Source organism: Pholcus phalangioides, unplaced genomic scaffold, assembly GCF_987345545.1.
Source record: "Pholcus phalangioides strain wild (caught in Gottingen) unplaced genomic scaffold, Ppha-v1.0 ptg000039l_1, whole genome shotgun sequence".
In the NCBI taxonomy this organism is placed as follows: Eukaryota; Metazoa; Arthropoda; class Arachnida; order Araneae; family Pholcidae; genus Pholcus; species Pholcus phalangioides.
The window spans coordinates 13,276,078-13,295,853 of record NW_028301625.1 but is presented as its reverse complement, the minus strand read 5'-3'; the positions used below and the strand labels follow the sequence as shown (position 1 = coordinate 13,295,853).

At 32.0% G+C, this 19,776-nt stretch overlaps 1 protein-coding gene across 3 annotated transcripts in view; it reads left to right on the top strand.

The window, feature by feature from the left end:
* Positions 1 to 18,299, top strand: part of IntS14 (integrator complex subunit 14) — a 50,291-nt gene extending 31,992 nt beyond the window's left edge. For all 3 annotated transcript variants that reach the window (XM_089253981.1, XM_089253982.1, XM_089253983.1), the window contains exons 8-10: positions 5,253 to 5,318; positions 9,786 to 10,012; positions 12,495 to 18,299. In XM_089253981.1, the coding sequence (XP_089110107.1) occupies positions 5,253 to 5,318; positions 9,786 to 10,010 (291 nt within the window). In that variant the 3' untranslated portion in view covers positions 10,011 to 10,012; positions 12,495 to 18,299. The remainder of the gene's footprint in view (positions 1 to 5,252; positions 5,319 to 9,785; positions 10,013 to 12,494) is intronic.
* The last annotated feature ends 1,477 nt before the right edge of the window (positions 18,300 to 19,776 follow it).

Genomic DNA, 19,776 nt, shown 5'->3' with positions numbered 1-19,776 from the left:
CACTGGACAAAAATTTGTCTATAAAAGAGAGGTGACCATATCAAAGGGGGTTACTGTCGAAACTGTGAAATATTGTATTAACAAAAACTGAAATTGTTTTTTGTTTGCAAATGAACAAAATTCTGGCAATATAAGATGCTTTTAAAGTCATGAAAGCACACAATCATGGCACAGATACCCAACTGCTTCTTGCTGAAACAAACCAGTTGTACACAACTGCGTCTACAGCAAGTCCTTCTATCTTCAGAAATTTATTTTTCCTAGCTTGATTTCCGTTTTTCAGCCATTCTTCTTGCCAATGTTCATTTGTGCCGAAATGATGTCTCAAGCCACCCCTATATTAGACAGTATACTGAGTGGTGCCCCAATCCTTTAGCATCCATTTGATGGATCAATATTTTTATAAAAGTTGCATGCCATTCTAACCCTTTATGGTTTCATGAATTATAATATAGTGCTTTATTTTTTTTATATTCATGCTGAATTTTCTAAAAGAACTTGTGCCAAAAATTGAGTTCATAATTCATGCATTTTTGATGGAAATAATAGCCCATTATTTTCTCAATATTTGAGTATCGTCAAAATTTTACCACATCTAAAATATAAAATTAATTTTTATTGTTGAGTTATTCAGGGTCAGGAATTTTCAGGATTTTTGACAAAAAATAACGCACTTGATGCCAGTGGGATATTCTGTTATATAAAGTTTTATTAATATTAATCATTCACATGACTAGAATGTTAAATTTTGCGTTATGGATAGAGTTGGATATTTTTTCTTCTGAGGTTAGAAAAAATCAAAAAATAACTTTAAAAAAAACATTATTTTTTCATACCCTGTGAACTACAGTGATCTCTCACTTATGTGTCTGTGCAAGGGAAAAGTGAGAGAGGCTATAAGTGAATAGCATTATCATGCTATATTCTTTGGCTGCCAGTGCAGAAAATTGTTCTATAACTGAACTCTCACGGAACATACGTGTGAGAGAGTGTATAAGTAAGAGATTACTGTACTTTTTCAAACCATGCCGGGAGTCCCTCTGATCACAACCCTTGCATAGGTTCAACACAATATCAATATATTTTCACATATTTTATTTTGTGTATCTTTTCTGCTGAAAATTTGCTTTCATTTTTTATCATTGTTTAAAATAATATATATATATTTTTTGAAAATCCTGTGACAATACTCAAGGGACTAGAGAAATGTATCCTTATAAAGGAGTTATCATATATAGATGGAATATATTAACACTATGAAAAGTGCATTGGGACTAGAGAACAATATCATTATACAGGTGATTATTGTTATAGAGGGCATCGTTATGTAGAATTTTCACTCTTCATAATAATTTATTAAATTTTTTTTTTCAAAAAGTATCGATTTATTTTGTAGTTTGAAATTTTTTGCCTCCTGACTGTTTTTTATGTGATACTATGTCATCTGTAATGTGGAAAAAATTTATGTAGGGTTACATTTCTACTACCAATTTATATCTGATTGTGCGTGCTGAGTTTCAGTGATTAAAACTGACACGAGTGAAAATGTTTTCATTTTTTTTCCCCTCTTGTCGCCTTTATTGTATATCTTTTATGTGCTTATATCACCGGTCTTGTCTTCTCAAAATCATATTTTACTTTATGGCAAATAAAGCAGTACCCCTTCTCTCCCTCTTGAAACAGGCTCCTAGGTCAGAATTTTTACTCACTATGTTAAATTTTTACAGTGTGAAAATTAAAGAAAAAGGGTCTCTGGCTAAAGGTCCATCCTCTTCATTTTTGTGTATGTATGTGTGTGTGGGGGAAGGCATGAATATCAGAAGAATAATAACTAAAAGTGAAGCTATCATGAGCAGGGCTGCAACTGGGGGGGGGGAGGAGCAGGCGTGTCTCGTGCCCCAGGGGCACAAATTTCATTCTTAAACCTCTCCTTCAACATTACAAGGGGGCATCAAAATGTGCATTTGCCCCGGGTGACCAAGCATCTAGTTGCGGCCCTGATCATGAGGCAATTAATAAACTTGTCCAGTTCAAGTAATTTGCTGTGACAGAGACATGTCTGGGAATGATCATCATTCCCAGGTTCAAACAATCCAAATTTTATTTCTTGTGAAAGCATTTTACTCTGCATTACAGGATAGGAACTTGAATATTTTATCTGGTGTATTAATATTAGCCTTTCTACTGCTTAAGGCCTGAAGTGCTGATCATAAGTAGTTAAACATACCTATAACACTTCTGTAATTTATTCTTTTTGCAGTGACCAAGTTCAGCTTTTGTGAAATAATTTTATTCAGATTTATAATTTTTAAAAATCTATTCGTAATAAATTACTCTATATGAGTATGTATGCATATGTAGTAAAGCAGTGGTTCCTTCAACTTGTGCTCTGTGTACTGGTCCCAGAGCTTCTCAGCCATACCAGGAAAATAAAATAAGTAAATTCAGTGAAAACCGACTCTTGATAATCCGGCCTGCATTTTTAGATGTGCTTCTTCAAAGAAAGTATTCTGAAAATAAAGGGTGCTGCAAGTCAAAGGTTGGGAACTACTGTAGTGGAGTCTCCATTGGATGGACTGAGGCAACCTTGGATTACCAAGAAACAATGAAAAATGCTTGAAATGTTAGTTTTGTTTACTTAAAAAAATACAAGAAACTTCCATGGGGTTTTATACTGTTTAACACTAGAACTACAGAGCTGTCATTTTGACTGCAGTTGGAAATTTAGTTTTTTATTCCAGATTTTAAATACACCATGAATGCATTTTGTAGGAAATAAAATTATTATTTATTTTTATCTTTTAAAAATAGAGTGTAGAATCGCCCATTCTTCGTTACATTTCAGGCATAAGCAAACATAAAAGGTGTTTCAAAAAAAAAAAATGGAGAGTAATTTCTAAAAGACGGTAGAATAAAATAATCTATGTCTTTACATGTAACACAGCTATTTTGGTATCATTATACAATCATGAGAAATAATAAAATTGTAAACACCTCACATTCTTTCTGCTAGTAAATTGAGTATTAGATTTGAAAGAAAATCTCTTGACTGCTCCGGCTGGAGGGGGGGGGGGCGGTACATAGGTGGCGGAATTTTAAGGATTTAGGTCACTTGATCCCCGAAATTTTTTTTTGAAGCATGCCCTTACTAATTCATGAACATACAAAGCAATGTAATGCACGTACCCCCACCCATGTGTTTTATTAAATTTTCTTATATATGAAAAGTCTGGCATCCCTAGTAACTCTTCGGTGTTTTGCCTTATCGGAACTCATGAGTTGGCACCCTGGTTGGGGGTGTCACTTTATTGTTGTGGGGCAACTTAACATTGCGAAATTTTGAAATCAATGAATAATTCATTCCGTTTGCAATGTAAACTCGGAAAAATATGAACATAATATTTTCCACAGGGGTTGGGGGTCCCTATTTTCGTTTCCTTAAAAATCTTCATACTGCAATATTTCAAAACAGGCAGCCCTAGTTCTTATCAAACTTGGTTTAATCTAAAAATATATCAACATTTATAGCAGTATCATGAATTTTAGCAATAGCAGTCAAAAAGACTGCTCTGATAGTTCTAGTGTTAAAAAGTTGAAGTAGCAGTTGATTTTTAAATCTTATGGTACAAAAATTTTTTGACATGAATTTATGTATCATAATTTCTGGCAAATAAATTACATTAAGAAAAATAAGAGGAGAAAAAAAATTTCTGGAAACATCTTGATTTTTCACACACTGACCTGTTATACTGTTACTGATGTCTCTTCTAAATCATCCTTGTTACCAGAAAATGCATTTATAAGCATTTATTGGCCACACTGCATATTGAGTTGATTAATGAAATTTTGTTACTAGATGTTGCTGGAAGAACAAAAACTAGCATTTGTGTTTAAAAATGTATTGAAGGCAATTTTGAGTGAGCTATACAAAAATATCATTGTAGAGGGATTTATTGTAGTAAATAGTGTTGAGAGGAGTTTATTGAATTCAGTTCCAATAAAGATTTGAAAAAATATCATTGTGTAGAGAGATTTATCATTATATTGGATATCTTCGTAGAGTGAGGTTTCACTTTACATGCCCACATGCCCACAGTTTAAAACTTGATATGTATTTTTTGTATCTACATTTTTTCCATTTCCACTTTTGATTTGAGATAACAGAATATTGACATTATGGTGATGGATAAAAAATCCTACAATCATTTACAGGTAGTTATAGGCAGTGTGCTTCATCGCATTTCTTCAAGGGTCTTCCACCAATCTCATTCTTAAATGTCCCAATTTGTTTTTGAAAGAAGAAATTTACAATTTCATAAGTTGAAGTTCCTTTCTAAGGTTTCTTCCTGCCCCCATGTTCATCTATGTGCATGTCTGTATGCCACTATGAGCTTCCACTTGACAGAGATATACATAATACAAATGATTTAAATTTAGAACTATGTGTCAAAACATTACAGACAGTTCAGCCAGGTGGTCATGTTACCAGGTATTTCATCGTATTTTTTTAATAATGTTTAAGTATTGCTTGTGTTAGACAATTTGACTATAAAGGGAACAGATATTTTCTGGATATTATGCTGAGGTGAACACAAAGAAAAGTCATCTTGTCTCTGCCGGGACTAGAATCCACGCTCTCTTTCATACTGGACAAGCATCAAGCTTACCTCTGCATAATATCCAGAAAATATCTGTTTCCTTGATATTTTGAGCTGAGAAAAAAAAGCCACCTATCTCTCTATACTGTCCCACCTGGGGGCCATTTCTTGAAGTTGAGAGGCTACTAACGCCTTTACTTTGGCGCCTCATACCACAGTGCTGAAATAACAAAGGCAGGGCCAAGTCTCCAGTAGTGTAGATGGTAGCATGCTTGCCTGGTATGCAAGCGTGCCTGAGTTAAAGTCCCGGTGGTCACAAGCCCCAAAGCAGAATGTTTTGCTATGTTCTGCAACGAGCCCTCAGCTGACAAAAAATGTTCTGCAGTAAAAATTTGAATATACATAATAGTGTTTTTCTACACTTTTCTTAAAATTCTTCCGTTCAACAGCACTGGTTGTTCTGTGATGTACGTCACACATTTTAGCATATTCTGCTTTGGGGGTCACAAGATGACTTTTCTTTCCGAGCTCACCTCAGCATATCATTTTTTAAGGCATAGGGGTAATGACGATCAATTTCCATTGATGAATTTGCATTCAAAATTTACCAAATTCAGTTATAGTTATTAGAATGTGTTTGGTATAATTTTTCAGGCTGACATCCAGAAAATATTGAGACATGCAAGAAAACTTCCTGAAAAAACACAACATTTTTATAAGGTATTTCGTCTTTATTGGTTTTGTTCACTTATTTTATCAATCACTGTAATACAGCAATACTCTGAATGACTTGCATTGAATTTTTCATGTTGAAATTGTTACCCTTTTATAAAAAATGCTAAGGAGTAGAGCACATAAATTTTATTATATTTTTTCCATCTACCAGAAGCTTCATCACAAACTTTTATTTGATAATAACAGGACTAGATGAATCCCAGGCACCAGGTGTACCGTTTATAAATAGGTATTGGTGCTTAAAATTTTCTAATTGTGGTGGTTAAAAGGGTAACACCAAATTTTCTGATTTCATTACATTACTTTTAACATGGGAAGAAGTAAAAGAAAACATTATTTAAGATATATTTTTTTTAAAGCAAAATACCATGCTCGGCTCCTAAATGTTTTTCCGATTTGTCAAGCCTTGATAAATAAGGTAGGTTAAAGGATGTTTTTGATAATTAAAAAAGAAAAAACATGGGTGTGTTTTAATCAGTAAAACACTATTACTAGAACATTGCACATTCTAAACATTCCTTTGAAGAACGTATCAATAAATATACGCCTGATTATCAAAAGTATCCAGACACCTGAAAGCTTGAGTTGTGCCACACAAGAGTGGAAAAATTAGTTTAAAGTAGGCACACCTCTTGTTTTGGAATAGGACAGCCCCCAATCCATCAGAAATACAGATGCCCTGGCCACTCCTCAATATTATTATCACTAAATAGTGATGTTTATTATACAGATTGACTAATATTACACATATTTGACTAAATATTACACAGATTGTGATACAATGGGACTTTTACTAAACTGTTGCCATAAGTGAGCATCACAGAATTGTCTAAAATGTTAGATATCTTTTGTCTCTATTGCTCTCTTCTAAAGGAATGGGTTGGCCAATCCTGAATCACAAGAAACCGCTGATATGAAGAAAAACTTTTAAGGGTTAATTTATTATGTATTTTTTGAATGTTTTTTTTTTTGTGGTGGTCAAGAACCTGCAAGCTTATATTTTATCCTCTTCATACCTGAGCCAAAACTGACAGTTAAAATAATTTTTTTGATTGTGTTTATTGTATGTCAAAATGCCCTTTAAAAAGAATTTTTTTGAGTCAGTTTCTTTGCTAAAACTATTTGAGTTAGGTACACATATGTTACCTCGGGTCTAAACCTGGAAAAGAATCATTAAAAACTATTTGAATAGCAAAGCCATTAAACCCCTTAACGATCGCATAATTTTCAAGAAAACAGCAATAAAAGTGCCTATTTTTTATTCAAGAAAATTGTATAAAAATAAGTGTATGAACAATATGTGTATTCATTTTAAATTTTTGGAATTTTTTTAGCTTGAAATCTAGAAAATTTAAATTTTCAAGGAAAAACCAACAATCAGGGTTATTGTGACTGAATGTTGGTTTTCCAGTAAGTAGGAAAAAATTTTAAATGTGTTTTAAACATTAAAAGAAAATTTTATGAAACTTACACATGATACAAATAAATATCAATAATTTTTTCGTGTATGATAATTTCAGAGCACGAGATGCAAAATCCAACATCACAATCTGGAAAGTAGTAGAGTTTCCTTCCTACATCTCGTATTGTTTGCATCTCTTCTCGAACAATAAACTTTGCATTATCTTGATGGTTGCCTTTTCTTATCAGATGGACGTATTTGTCTAAGAAAATGCCTTTCAATCAAACGATTAGGGTTATCCTCCATGCTTGGCCGGCCTCTTTTTGGAATAGTGTCTGATGACCGATATGTTTTCACCCTAAGTTCATCTACTAAAGACAAACAAAACATCAAATGGGATTTTTCCCCACCTTTTTTTTGTTTTTTGTAAATAAGATAGGAATTCAAAATAGTTTGATCTAACAGATGAAAAAGTATTTTCTTATAGTATTTCTTTCCCCTTTTTCGAGCAATAAAGTAATCTCCAAGATATTGGTCTACAATATCTACTGCTCCCATATTTTTTTTGTAATCTGTTATAACTGTAGGTTTTTCACAACTTTGCTATGGCACTGTACATATACCATGTCATTAGTATGGACAGTAGATAACAATATAAATAGTCAGGCATATAAAATAAGAAATGGATGGTTTTTAATCTCTTCAGTGCGTTACTTTAAATACTCCAGCCTGGAAATATCACAGTCACAAAAAATAGAGGGCGAAACCTCAGCTTTTCATTTTGATGGGTGCGAGAGGGAAGGGGTTAAGCATAAATCCATTAACCCTTACAGCGGCAATCCAGAGATATCTCATCAAACTTGATGTACTTTATTTCGGTCACCCCAAAAATATTTCTGGTTCTTAACATGCTTTTATTTCCAATGTGGCAGTTATAATGCAAATTGGCAAAATTTTAAAAACCACTTGAAGGGTTAAACTATTTAACCTGGAGTGAAAAGGTTATTAAGAAACAAAAAAAAAAGAAAAAGTTGGTGAAAACTCCTTAATTTTTATACTTTTATGAGAATGAAAAATAACCTATTGAAGATAAGAAAAACAAATAGTTCACATATTGATAAGGTTAACCAATATATGGAAATAAAGTGATGAACTGTTATAGAGTAACCCACCTATCAACTTTAAATACAATGAAGTTAGTGAAATGATTTCATTTTTTTTTTTGAAAAATAAACTAAGCTTGTGAAACTATGCGACCCACATCTTTGTGTTTGATTTGTTTTTAAATATATATATACAAGATTCATTGAAAGACTGGTTATTTGTGGAGATGATGATTACAAGGAAGAAAATTCATCACTGCCCCGCGGGGACCCGAACCCCGGTCTCTCGCTTGCCAGACGAGTGCTCTACCACTGCTGTGGAAGCAGATAGAATATTTCAACCTCGGAGCTATATATATATATATATATATATATATATGTTGAAAGGCTCCATACATGGACAGTGGCAGCAATCAACTAATAGCTCATGAATGACATAGGCCACCAGATAGCCAAATGCACTGATGAAATTCAGTGATGAATTTTCTTCCTTTTAATCATAATCTCCGCAAATAACCAGTCTTTTAATGAATCTTGTATTAACAAGTGGAAAGGACATTTCTATATATATATATATATATATGCATATATATCTATATATATATAACTGGCTGTTACCCATGGCTTGAGTCTTTGCATCATGAAATGAAACCCCTGACCAAATTTTATATTTGTAGCTTCAGCGGTTTTGGCTCAGCGCGATTTCTGTATATAACCTTGGAACCTCTTTATGATCCCGTTAGGGGTTGAATTTTGAAAAAACCCCTTCTTAATGAGTCTTTACATCATGAAATAAAACTGCTGACCAAATTTCATATTTATAGCTTCAGCGGTTTTACCTTGGTGGTGATGATTGTGTTATACAGGACATGTCATTTTATATATATAAATCAGGGGTGGCCAACAGCAGGCCTGAGAGGTGATTTTGTGAATCCTGCAATAAGATAAAGAAAATTATATTTCTGGCATTAGTTTGGATTGATGAAATTGTGGTTAATGCAGAAAAAAAATTCTTATTTGACAAAACAATTTGCATTTTAAACAAACACACACAGTTCACATGATTGATTTCAAAAACCAACTGTGTGAATCATGGAAGTAACAGTAGCAGATTTTCTTGTACAATCATGTGAGGTCAGTGATAGTAATCTCGGCCAGCAAAATTTCCTTTCAAGTTTTTCCATAAAAATTTAAAACTAATGTGCTGCCATCTATTGGTAAGAATATTCAGTGAAGTATTTATTTAGCAGGAAAAAAAGCCAACTAGAAAAGCAGTGCAGGAAATTCAGAATAACAAATTTTAAAATATCGAATCATTTTTTTGTTTGATATACTTTAAAAGTTTTATGAATTAACATTCTTCACTCTGGTTAGAGCATTAACATTCATAATTTACTGAAGGAAAAGACATGAAAAAGTTTTCTTAACAATAATTCATTTACAATTAGTATTCAATTAAATTAAGAGTTTAGCTAATTAGTTAAATCCCATCAAAATGTTTGTGGCCTGCAATCCCATAGCAAGCAATCATACTGAGTGCTGCTTATATGGCAGAGTTCTCTGCCCCTGTGCACGCGGTTTATATACAGGAGTTTTGTCCCTGGTGCGGCCACTAACATTTCATCTAATCATTATGTTGGCCCTCGAACAGAGAGAAGTTGGCAACTCCTGATATAGATAAATTTCAGTTCAATAAATTCAAAACTGATTGAGCTATCTAATACTGGTTAATTTGTCTAATACCATATCAATTTTCATAGTCTAGGTTAGCTAGAACAATTTTTACTTTGGTTACCAAATAATTATTTTTCAATTAGAAATTATAGTATATGCAATAATAGATGATATTCTTTTTTGTTTATGAAAAGATGAGCTAATAGTACGTGAAAAATGTTTTTCTAATGATTTTATCTTATTTTTTTGTGTATTTACATTTTTCTTGTGAAGGAACTCAACAGACTCCGTAGAGCTGCTCTTGCTTTTGGGTTCTATGAACTATTAGAGGGCATGGCTAATATCTTAGATAGGGAATGTACTATGTTGCCTGGTTCTGCTCACCCAGACGCAGCACTTCAATTGACACATTCAGCGAATATTCTCAGATCACCAAACAGTCAAGACTATGATGCTCCCGTTGTTCCATTGCGAACCAAATTCTCTGTTGATGACTAATGGTAAGTCACATGTGAAAATAATAGTGAAGTAGACGCCGCTTATTGGAATCACGAATAATGAGCCACCTTGTTGTGCAATTTGCCTGGTGTGGCCTTTGTATGAAGTTATATAAAGTACGGACTAGACCTAATAACATTTGGAAAACTTTGTGTACATAGTTATTAGGATTTTGGTTTAATTATCAGTACTTTTTCATCCAAAATTTTTTTGCACATTTTTAAGAATTATTGTTATCGGGAAAACCCAGAGTTTCCATGTGATCACATTAAACGGCATGCACCATATCTTCAGGTGTACATAAACAATCACTTGGCACGGAAATTCTTTAGCCCGTTTTTGTATTTGAAATGTTTTAATATCTTGAGAACTTGTCTGAAATTTATACTTGCTCCAATTTTTACAAAGTAATGTCATAGTAAAAAAATAACCTCTTTTCAAAATATAGAAAGTTGTGTAATAATTTTTATTGAGAAGTTCTGTTGAATCATGTAGTTAAATTTCTCTCCTATTATATAAGGCTAGGATGCATCAAAGCTTCATTCATATGAAGATTTTATTGGTTCTGGACTAGGGTTGGGTTTCTGACATAAGCGTCAACTGGTTTCAACTGTCAAAAACATAAATAAATGTGTTTTTATAATGCTTTGAACACAATAGGTATATAACATGATGAAAAACACACTTTTTTGCTTATAACAATGGTTTATTCTTAAACATTAATTTATTACAATAATTAAAACAATATAAATTATAATTTACAATTTAGAATTTTTTTTAATAAAAAGAGTAGAACATATAAAATACAATTTTAGGGTTTATTATCTATCTACTCATTACCTGTGTTCAAGTCACTGAGCGAAATAGAGTTGTTTATTCAAAATATGTGTGATAGAAGATATGGTTAGATTTTTGACCTCAGAAAACAACTTGGTATTAAACAGTTAAAACTTATTGTCAATGTTGTGGAATAGTTTTTTTTACCTGATAGATATGCTAAATAACAAAAAAAACTCACGCAGATTAAAGTGATATTTTAAATTTTCTGATCTGCCAAAAATTTTATCCCATATAAAAACTCTCGTGCAGCATCTGTTAATACATGAATTAAACTCATTTATTTTTACCTAAAAATTTCTAAGCTTGAGTTGTATAAATCCAGAGTCCTAAAGAGTATTTCCAATCAAAGCAGAGCTGGCAGATCTTGATACCCAAAGCACTGTTTTGCATGTTTCAATTAGAAAACAATCTCATTATAAATGCTAGTAAATACATCATATCGTAGTCAAGCTTAGTTATTCTTACTTTTGTACTAAGAATAAGTTACAGGAGTTTCTTAAGCATCATATACAAGCACTGCCAAATTGAAGGAAATTTTAGTCCTATAATTTGGTATTTTATGAGTGATAGATATATTATATTATTATGTTATGCCCGATAAGGGTATTGTTTTAAATATCCATGATTATCTAGATAATTTAATAACAGCAATTAGCATTATGTATATGGCGTAAAAGAATTTTTCAAACAACTACCTGTAATAAAAAGAATGCAGCAGAAGTTTATATTCATACACATATATGAGCAGTTTAAGAAATTTTGGAAGGTATAGAATCATCTTGAAGAATATCACACACACACAAATGAACCTATAGTTTTTCCTTCAGTTTTTAGGCTATATTTTATTCAAATTGTATATTTTACAAGGGAAAAAACATATATTGTCCAAAATAATTCTGTAGAGAGTAGAAAATTATTTTACAATCATATTAAGTATTTATTCTTTGTACAACATAGTCAATTTAAACATTACATGCAATTAGTGTGTGTATTTCCAATGAGAATTTGAAAAAAAAATTGAAAAGCAATATTTGATGCTTTTGAGAGGTTTTTGACATGGCAATTTAAAACACGGTTTTGCAAATCTGCCATGCATCAAAATTCAATGGTTAGAACACTCGCCTGGACAGTGAGAGATTGGTGGTTTGATTCCCTACAGAGGAAAAGGAATTTTCTTTCCGAACTACATCTCAATCTCTGCTTGGTTATCTAGGCTTTCGTACTTCGCATCAAAAACCTGCCAACCCTTGTTCCGGCAAATCCACCCAAGGAATTATTTTTTTGAGACAGATTTTTCAATATTGGTTTCATGTTAAGTCAAAGTAAGTATTCGGAAAAGTTGGTTTTCAATTAAAAGGAGAAAAAAAAGAAGATTCTGTGTGACTTTAATGCCTTAAACATCTAATAGTTAACATTTAAAGAAATGGGTCATGATGGGGGGAAAAACAGTTTTTTGAAAAAGTGAACTGCATATGTTTGTTTCACAATAGCCTTATATACAGAAAACCTATGCTCAAGATCTCTTTACAAATATTTGAATGGCATTAAAGTTACTAGAGCCATTCACAGATTGCTAAAAACATTTGCTATTAATATTATTAGATAGACTTATACTGGCTTTAACTGGTACAAAAAATTTTACAGTGGCGTAGGAGATTCATCTGATGCATAAGAAGTGGAAGGACCAAGTGCCATCTCTGATGTTGTTATGAAATGTATCTTTAGGACTGAAGGGGAGTCATGGAAGACATGGCTCCCCCTATTACAATGTATTTTTGTATGAGCTACTAAAAATGAAAAGTGGATTATGTATGTCAACATTTGATATTTTTAATACTGCATTTTCATGCAGTCTCATGAAAAATTGTTAAACTAACCCTTTTTTAGAAATATTGTAATGACTATTATCAGAGCAACATTGTCATGCTATAATGCACCATGAACATTACTAATTTACCACATTACTAGTATCTTATTTCATCAAGCACTTCTATGATGAAAAATATGTTGCAATTTTCATGTTGCATTGCCTTTGACTGTTGTCTGGGTCATCTAATTCAGTGTTACTTATTACTTCAGAGTTACTCTTTTGAGTAACTCTGATGACCCGGAGTCAAAACAGTTTTTGTGGCCTATGAGTTCATATAGGCTACATATTTTGAGAGGCCTAATTTGGCATCCAAATGATATATACAATTAAAGAATTTATAAAAATGCCAGAAATCACTTTATGAAAAAAAAGAAATTTCATTATTAATGAAAATCTATAATTGATGGAAAAAGTAGTTAAGGAATTACTGAAAGAAATAATTATAATTTCAGAATTGTTAAGAGTAATTTTCAGAATTATTAAAGGAGTAATTTCAAAATTGTTAAAAACTGATGAAAACAATTAAGAATTTTTAAAGTTTAATAATGCAATTATTGTTATTATTAAACCAATAATTTTATAATTAATGAAAATTTAAAATTAATAAAAAAATAATTTTAGAATTATCAGGGAAATATCACAGATTTAATAAGTAATAAAAATTGATTAATGAAAGGAAGTTATTTGAAAATAAATAAAAATTCTAATTTAATGAAAGAAATAAATTCAGAGTAAATAAAGTGTTCAATAAATTTGGGGATCCCTGTTTAATAGCCGAGAATGCCATGGTATGACTTGGTAGCGTGCAGGCTTTGTGAAAAGTTTAATTTGCCCGCAATGTCTGAAAGGGTAGAGGCCCCTGGCCTAATAAAATACAACATAGGAATTTGAATATACATTTCATCACAGAAGTTTAAGACTGACATACATCTTTCATGAAAAAAAATTGGATTTGGACTGTTCAAACTATTATTTTGTATCAATATATCTATTTACTTGATGCAAGTAAAAATAGCAAGTGTTATTGTAGGATTTACCTGTATTATACAAGGTGTGCTGTAAGTCCTAATTTGACTTTTATCATCAACAGTTTATCATAGAGATATGGTTCCAATTTAAATAAATACTCTAAATATTTGTTCAAAAATCACCTTGTACCAATTTTGAGAGTGAAAATACAGTGTCACACAAAATAAAATCTAATTTTTAACTTGGCCTCCTGTCCTCTAACTTCCAATTAAAAAGAGGCCAACAAAGAAAATTTCTATGTTTCTAAGTGCAATATTCGCTTAGATATTTGAATTAAAAAATCTGACAACAGTTTGTAAAGATCAGCATAAAATTAACAGAAAATGCTTCTTTTCTACATTAATGTTCCCCCAACTTTTCTCCAATTTTTGAATTTGAATATCTCAGCAAATATTGCACTTAGAAACATGGAATTTTTTTGTTAGCCTCAGGAGATACAGGGCAACAACTTTCTAATTGGAAATTAGAGAACAGGAGATCATAAAAATTCAGATTTTTTTTTTATTTCACACCATATTTTCACTTTTGAAATTGCTACAGATTGATTCCTGAACACATTTTAAGCATTTTTTAAATCTGAACCATACCTCTACGAAGAATGGCTGATGAGATAAAAGCTGAATTATATATAGGACTTGCAGGATGCCCTGTATTCATATGTATATATCGTAAAACGTTGATTTTGGAAAAATCAATCATTTTTTTATTGAAAAATCATTTCTAATCATAATTCAAATAATTTTTTATTACTGTATGAATTTTGAATGCTTTTGCAACGACAACAGATTAGTTTATTTACAGTCGGCCCTCAGTATTCACAGATTATATATATTTGTGATCTGTTTTCTCTAAAAAACCTTTGTAGTGCTAATTCACGTATCAGAACAGAATATAAATTGTTCATGTTAAATTAACATTTAAAAATAACCTTCAAAACGTTTTTTTAGTGCTTATGGAAATATTTCTAAAAGATTATTGTTAAAATGTTCCTAAAAGCGAAAAACTTTAAAGAAAAATTCAAAATATTGACAATAGCTTCATTGTTGTGATTCCTTTTTATTATGGCATCAATGAATCTACAGACAGGGGCAGCTTAAGTGAGGGTACAAGGGGCCGGTGCACCTGGTTGGCAGATTGTAAGGGGCAGCATCTTGGAATTTCATGGGACGCAAAAAAAATTTGAAAATTCCAACAGTAAAAATTCGCATGGCATCATGCTTTTGACATCACGTTGACAACAATCATGTTCTGGACCATCAGATTGTGTCTTTGCAAGTTCCTGTTACTTCTGAGCTTGGTGCTAGATTAAAAAACCAAATATCGACCAAGTGTCACAAAGTCACCCCACTTACGCTACCCTTTAAAAAGGATTTAAATTAATAGAAATTGGTTAATGTAGCGCATAAATCACACTGAGACAACCATTATTTTTTATGGGCAGTATATTTATATGTTATCATGATTATTGGTTTTTTATTGCTCTTGTTGATTTGCTGTATTTTTGATATACTTTAGATATATATTTTTTATGTGCATCTTTTTTCAGCTATCTCATTGGACATTTTGTCTATTGTGGCATTTGTATTTATGATATTTTCTTTCGATATTTATATTTTTTCACTGAAATATAAATTTTTTTCTAATTTTTGGTTGGCTTGGGGGGGGGGCGCATATAGGCTCCCTGAGAAGCCTCCTGCATACGCCTCTGCCTTCAAGCTCGAAAAGCCACTTTTCATCTAATGATGGCTGTGAAAACTGTATCACAGCTACATACACTTGACAAAGCTTGGCGACAGTCCAAGGAACTATGGCTCACACCTTGGGAACATTCAGAATTCAGATGTAATTCCTACTGTAATTCCAATGTTGATATTTACATGTGGGTTATAACCTTATAACCCTTTCACGTGGGGGAAGAAACCATCTAGTTTTCTCGAAGTTTCTTTTCTTTTACTTGTCTTTACCAAGAAAAGCTGTACTTATCAATGGCTTTAAAATCATAAAAACCGATTTTGTATCCCAGTCATGATAAAATACCAACTTCAAGAGGGCTGTGTCATGGTCTGCTGAGGCTTTGGGCAGATCAACATCTGCCAGCTCCAGCTCCCAAAGTAGCTGCGTTACACGAGCATGACATGGTTCACAGCCAGATGACCATTCTGTGGTTCTGGGTGTTACATGTTTGTTCGTTGTCAACTTTTCGTTTATAAACAATGAATTTTTTACAGTGTATATGTGTATACAGTGAAACCTGTCTGAGATGGACTCACTATAATATCTAAACCTGTCTTAAATGGAATCAAAAGATATTCCTGTGGATGATGCACACCTTTATAAAACGGAAGGGAATCTTTCTTAAACAGAAAATTATTTCAATCCCTTGACATTTCTATTTATACAGGTTCCACTGTATATAGGGTAATAAGGAAAGTCCCTAGGCCGCATTTTACTGGTGAACCATTGATCGATCCTAGAGGCATACTACCAATTAGAAAAAGTATACGAATAACATGTCAATTTCAGATACATCATTCATATTGCAAGGGGTTGTATGTGATTATTACTAGAGCCAGGATTATATGCACTAAAAAAGTGGCAAAATATGCTCTAAAAATATGCAAATATGCACTTAAAAATGTAAAAATATTCACTTTTAATGCAAAAATAAACATTTAAAATACAAAATATGCTCTTAAAATGCCAAAATATGCACTGAAAATTACAAAATATGCACTGAAAATCTCAAAATACTCCAGAATATGCACTAAAAATCTTGGAAAAGTCAAATTCCGAAATATGCATTAAAAAAATCACCATGCAAAAAAAACAAAAACTAGATTTGTTTTTAAAATGCAATATTTTCTATTTCTTAGTGCATGTTTATTCATTGACAAAAAATATTGCCTTGTATATATTACTGCATGTGCAAATAACTTCTACATATTTTTTATTCAGGCATTTTTTAATTTTCAGTTTGTTGTAGCTGCTTGATAACAAAAATACCAGTAACAAAAGAATTTCTACACTATTTCTGAAAAAAAATTTAACACTTTGACGTATCTCTAGAAATAGCCTTACAATAAAACAGTTAATATTCATAAAATACTTTATAAATATGTATTAATTCACTAAATTTCACCTGCGGGAAAAAACCGATGTTATGAAAATATTATGAACAATTATGAGAAGTTTTATAATTTTTATTGAAAAATTATAAAAGAAAGTGGCCTTAAATAAACCCTCAAAAATATGCACCTATACCAAAAATTCTTTGATTTTATGCATTTATATGCATTAATGTTAAAAAATGCCAAAATATGCATTTGCATATAATCCGGGCCCTAATTATTACTTATTAATATACAAATCTAACTTTTTGTACGGACATCCTGTTCTCAAAAACACAATTAGAAAGCTATTGTCCTATCTTTGAGTCTAAAAAAAATCCACGTTTCTAAGTGCAGTATTTATTGAGACAGTTGAGTTTAAAGACGGGGAAAATTGGGAAGGAACAGCAAAAACAAAGACAACCTTTCTTTCTCATTTATGTGCTAATTGGGTTTTTGAGCACAGGGTGGCCGTACAAATTTATTTTTTGTTTTAATAATTATGCAACCCCTTGCAATATGAATGACATATCTGACATCCACACACTATTTGAATACTTTTTCTAATTGAAAGTATGCCTCTAGGATCACCAGTAAAATTTGGTGAGAGATGTTAGCTATGCACACTGTATATATTGTTACCATTTGTTGAATGAACTAAAAGAGAAGTTTATGTTATATATATATTACACACTGTGAATGTGAGAAATCAGTCTTTTTACCCCCCTCTCACTTCTACTTGTAACAGTATTTGTGATAAGACTAATATACATGTATTATGATCTTTATTATTTTAAGGAAAAAACTTTTTTTGCATTTATGTATGAATTGAAATGCTTTTTTAATGACAGTGAATTATTTTCAACTTTATATTTTGAGTTTACCATAGAGCAAAAAAAAAGTTTGTTATTACTCAGTGAAATTGTATCAATTTCATACTGACGCAATTCATAGAGATGAATTTCACACATGTATTTGTTTCTGTGAATTGAAACAATGAATGAATGAAAACGAAAATGAATTTCACATATTGTAATATATCCATATACAGGGCTGTCTTGAGCGCATCATGGGCCCCTGGGCCAAGTGATTTTTCTGAGGTCCTACCTGACAAATTCTCAAATTTCAACCTTTCACATTTTTGTAAGGCCTGTTTTCTCTTGAGGCCCTGGGCCCATGCATTAAGATGGTACCGTCCATGTATTTGCTACTATTTAATTAGTTTGTATAATTATTTTTGACTAGTTCAGGGCAGATCTTGAATTCTGTGAACTGCGTGGCCGCAGAAGGTGCAAAGGAGGCAATTTTTTTTCTCTCCAAAATATCATTCGCTTAGTGTCCAGAACTGGCCCTGGACTAGTTTCTACTTGAGCAAAACTTTTGATGTGACACTTGCTGTATTATCACTATCATAAATGAATTAAAAACCAACATGCAATTTAATTATTTTATTAAATTGTTTTTTATAGTACTATAATTTTTGTCTCTGGCATTTATTAAATTCCATCCCACCCCATTAAAAATAAGTTTTGATTAATTGTTTCAGCAATCTCCAAAATAGCAACTTTTTTTAAATTATTATTAGCATTATTCACTATTATTTTCAGTGCACCAACTTTTTGTGATAGACATTTTTATGAATCCTAAATGAAAATTTTATACTTTACCAAAATATATACCATCTAGTGTATTACTAGGTACTACTGTGTGTGTAATTATTTGTTCACGTAGATGAACAATTTCTGTTCCTGTGTTGTTGTTTTTTACTTTAATTTTAATAAAATATGTTTGTTTTTCTTGCAAATTAGGAAAAAGGTAGAAATTGTATTTCTCTTTCAGGGCCGGGCATAAGAGTTCATTCATTATTATTCAGTTTTATACTATTCTACCATCATCATATATAAGATATTGCAGGGTTCCCAGCAACCTGGAAAGTCAGGGAGAATCAGGGAATCGGAAAAATGTTAAATATTTGTCAAAACTCAGGGAAAATTGTTAATGTTTGGGAAAAGTGAGGGAAAATCTTCCTGAAATTGATCTGGATTGGGAAGCCACCCCTGATTTTAATTTTGCTGAATAGAATAATCAGTCAACATGTATTTTTTTTTATCTCACGTCCTTAATATGCTCTTTCGCATCCCTGGTTAAAAACCACTGATTCAAGATTTTGTGACTGATGCTACCAAATAGCATTAGATTGTCTTCTGTATTTTTAGGACATGTAGAGTCATAAACAATGTTTACAAAGCTCTGCAAAGAGCTAGAAATAAAAGTGCTTTATTTATCTAAAACTATGACATTGGAATTGAACAGTGAAATGTAAACAAATCTCTTTTAAAAAGATGGACAGCGCGGTAAACCATCCAGTTCACCTGTACTTATTTACATTGGACCTTGCAACTTATACATTTTGCACTGTGATTTTGAAAGTGGTTTCGAAGGAGTGTCATTCTTAAAATCTTGCATGTCTTCATAATTTTCTGTGTATTGAGGAAGAGTTTACACACTGGACTCTGGAAAACTCCTCGAAAAAAAGGAGGTAAAATTGTGAGGAGAGACAGGATAGAATTATATCTGTGGTTGCATGTACACCGCAGGGCTCCCACTCATCCTACTTTTCCTACTTTTTGGTAAAATGCCCTACTTTCTCGATTTTGTCCTACTTTTCTACCAAATCCTATCCACAAAATTTGTGTAATTGATTTTGATTGAGCAGGAAATCATTGATATATTGCCAAATATTACAAATGTTGGAGAATGCAATTAATGATTCTGACAAAGCAGAAATTGTATCATTTTCAAGGTTATTTGGGGGGGGGGGGTGTATGTGGACCATTTGGTTGATTAATTTTTCATTTGCCTAGTTTGAGGGTTCAACAAGTATAGAAGTCATTAAAAACTTCTGTCTGGATGGAAAAAT